Source organism: Rhincodon typus, chromosome 27 (genome assembly GCF_021869965.1).
Source record: "Rhincodon typus isolate 14 chromosome 27, sRhiTyp1.1, whole genome shotgun sequence".
NCBI classification, from domain to species: domain Eukaryota; kingdom Metazoa; phylum Chordata; class Chondrichthyes; order Orectolobiformes; family Rhincodontidae; genus Rhincodon; species Rhincodon typus.
Genome location: NC_063358.1, coordinates 2,786,065 through 2,789,116, shown reverse-complemented (window position 1 = coordinate 2,789,116; position 3,052 = coordinate 2,786,065). Strand labels below are relative to the sequence as shown.

The window sequence follows — 3,052 nt, the reverse complement described above, 5'->3', positions numbered from 1 at the left end:
GTCTGGGACCCACTTCCCCCCCAACGCCAGCCTCCAGTCTGGGACTCACCTCCTCAATACCCCTCTGAGTAAGTTTAAAAAGTTAAAAGTTTTTTTTGAAAAACCTCAAGAAAAGAGAAAAAAAAGAAAAAGCAAAAGAACAGGCAGAACAGAGGAGCTCTGCCTGGAGCTTCCTGCTCTGCTGCCATCTTGTTTTACTTGTGTTATGGTTATCCTGTAACGTTTTTCCCAGTTCATACTTGTTCTCAGTGTTCCCCTGACTCCTTGGGTGATATTTGATTAAGACAATGGGGTCTTGCCTGTCAGAAGAGCCCACCCCTTCCCGAGTCATCCCTTTGGGGAAAGTTCACCAGAATAAAATGACGAACTGACACAAGTGGTCAGCAGTGCACCTTCTCTGAACTGCAGGACATGAAACACCATCGAAAAACACCCACAAGCCAATTAGAGTCCAGCAGTTGACTAGTGCAGACAGTGCCATCAGGATGGGTGGCAGTAGCTGGTATTGCACCTAGGGGAAGCCAAGGGCCCAGGCACATATGTGGTTGAGGATGGGATTGGGGGTTGCTGAAGGAGCTCGGTGGTGATGTGGTGCCTAGCCCAATGCCAAGGCATCCAATCAGGTAGAGAGTCCCTTTGGATGAGAAACCCCTCCCCAGGAGCCAGTAAACAAACCAGACTGGATTTTTTCTTCTTGGACTCCGTGTACAACCCATGTACTCCCTGTTTGCTGCTCATGGGATGAGGCCACTTAAGGGCCTCAATTTAACAGTGGGATTTAACTCGAGCCTTGTGAGCCCAGATGTAATCAGGGAAGTGGCAGGAAGGAAGTACAGATGTCACCTAAAAGCTTCAAGGCCATTTGTGTGTTACTCACCTCCAAACACACTTGAGGGGAGTGCATTGAAATCGGTGCCTTCATTTTCAAGTTCAAGTTTAACTCAAGGCACAGCTTAGTTCAAACATATGTAATTTATTGTAATATATAATCATGTTTATATCACGAGGTATATTTTTACATTCCAAAACAGTCACTGTGCTACCATAATCCTGACAAACGTAACAAATGAATTGCAAATTTCAGTTATATCTTAAGCCAGGAGTTAGCCATTCAGTTTCTCAGCTCTATATCCAGGCAATTGCACTACCTGAATGGTCTACATGGAGAGAAGACATTCTGGATCGATTATCCAGGAACAAGAAAGAAAGGACACTGGACCTGAAAATCTATTCTTAAATATGGCTCTAAGATTTCTTTAGACATCCTCAAAAAATAACAGTTGACAGTTTACATTCAAACAATGACAAAGAGAATATTTAACCGTTGAGACTGACAACGTTTCAGTTTCTGAACAGTTTTGCATTGAGTCAGTAGAAATAACAAAGCTTGGCTGAAAGTAGAATTCGTCATTTCATAACCTGCCATGTCAAAGATGGAACTTTCATTTATTGTTCACTTTTCCACAATCAGTCAACACTGATGAACATACACAGTATGACAACATATCTCTCAATGGCCAGATTCCCACAATCTGCTGTGAAAACTATCGGTTTTAACCTCCGACAGCTTTACGTGAAGTGGCATCAGGAAATCACGCAAACTGGAGATACGGGTGCAATAAAAACAGAAATTGTTGGAGAAACTCAGTAGGTCTGATAGCAGCTGTGGGAGGAAAGCAAAGTTAATGTTTTTAGTCTGGAGACTCGAAATGTTAACTCTGCTTTCTATCCACAGATGCTGCCAGGCCTGCTGAATTTCTCTAGCAATTTCTGTTTTTGTTTCAGATCTGCAGAATCCACAGTCTTCTGTTCTATTTTAGGAGATAGTGGCGTATTGAAGTCATGGGCCTCTTGGCAAGCATAGGTCAGGACAGGGTCCATTCCTTTGTACCTTAACTTTTGCCCATTTACAGACGCATTCACCAGCACTTAGCTTCTCAGGTATTTTAGGTACAATTATCGTGTTTTGAACAAAATATTGCACTTAATCCAATTCTCTGATGTTTTGGTATTCAGCTTCTATTCAAAACAGTTTATAGCTTACTGTGATAATGCTTCTAATGTATGTCAGATTCTTTCCTTCTAAGAATGCGTCACTTTATGTCACTTTATGCGTCACCTTCTTTGTTCAATTTTATTGAGGCTTTATTCCCAGAGGTTTGCAATCGGCTTCAACAAAAGTGATCATGTGTTCATAAGGAACCCAGGAATGAGTAAATTAAAATGGAAGCAACATATAACAATGACAAACAGAATAATGGGATATCAAAATATTTGGAATGCACATAAATTGATACATCATCTCTTCTTGATAAAATGTTGTTTCAAAGTCACAAGATAATTGAGCCTAGAATTACAAGCATTTTGTGAAGCTTAAAATAATTCAGGAGTCATTGTCTTTTTTAAAATATAGAAGTGATATCAGAACTGCTCTTTTGGTCATTGTCAAATTTTGTTGTGCTGATATTCGACGAACTAAGAGCAACTGTTAATTTTTTGTTTTCATTGCTTCTTGTTGCAGCAAAAATGTTTTTCTTCCATTGCATAACACAATACCTGACAATTAAGTAACATAGTTCAGCAACGTTCAACAAGATGCATACAGCTGAAGTCATTAACATGAAGAGAGTGAAAATCGTTTTCTCAGTTGGTCTAGAAATGAAACAATCCACGGTATTAGGACAGGGATATTCACTGCATTTGACAAGTCTGAGCATCTTGTAGCCTTCATAAATCCAATAGAACAAGAACATAAAGACGGCTTCAAACAACATTTTAAACAAAATGCTGACCAAGTAAGTTCGTAAAAGAGGGGCATCGATTTTTACTTTCTGCAAATCTGCATTCTGATTAAAGATTTTTATATTCTTCTTGCATTTCTTCCTTTGATGAACATGCATGCCGATGAGAAATGATGGAATGGACACAAAGAGGAGCTGGAAAACCCACAGCCTGATATGGGAGATGGGGAAGAAACGGTCGTAGCACACATTCCTGCAACCAGGTTGCTGTGTGTTGCACACAAAGTCACTCTGTTCATCTCCCCATACAG

The 3,052-nt window shown here is 40.3% G+C and overlaps 1 protein-coding gene across 1 annotated transcript in view; it reads right to left on the bottom strand.

The window, feature by feature from the left end:
• Positions 1-953: 953 nt before the first annotated feature.
• Positions 954-3,052, bottom strand: part of LOC109932979 (gap junction beta-2 protein-like) — a 3,049-nt gene continuing 950 nt past the window's right edge. Inside the window, exon 2 of the mRNA XM_020532016.2 lies at positions 954-3,052. Coding sequence (XP_020387605.1) covers positions 2,403-3,052 — 650 coding nt within the window. The 3' untranslated portion in view covers positions 954-2,402.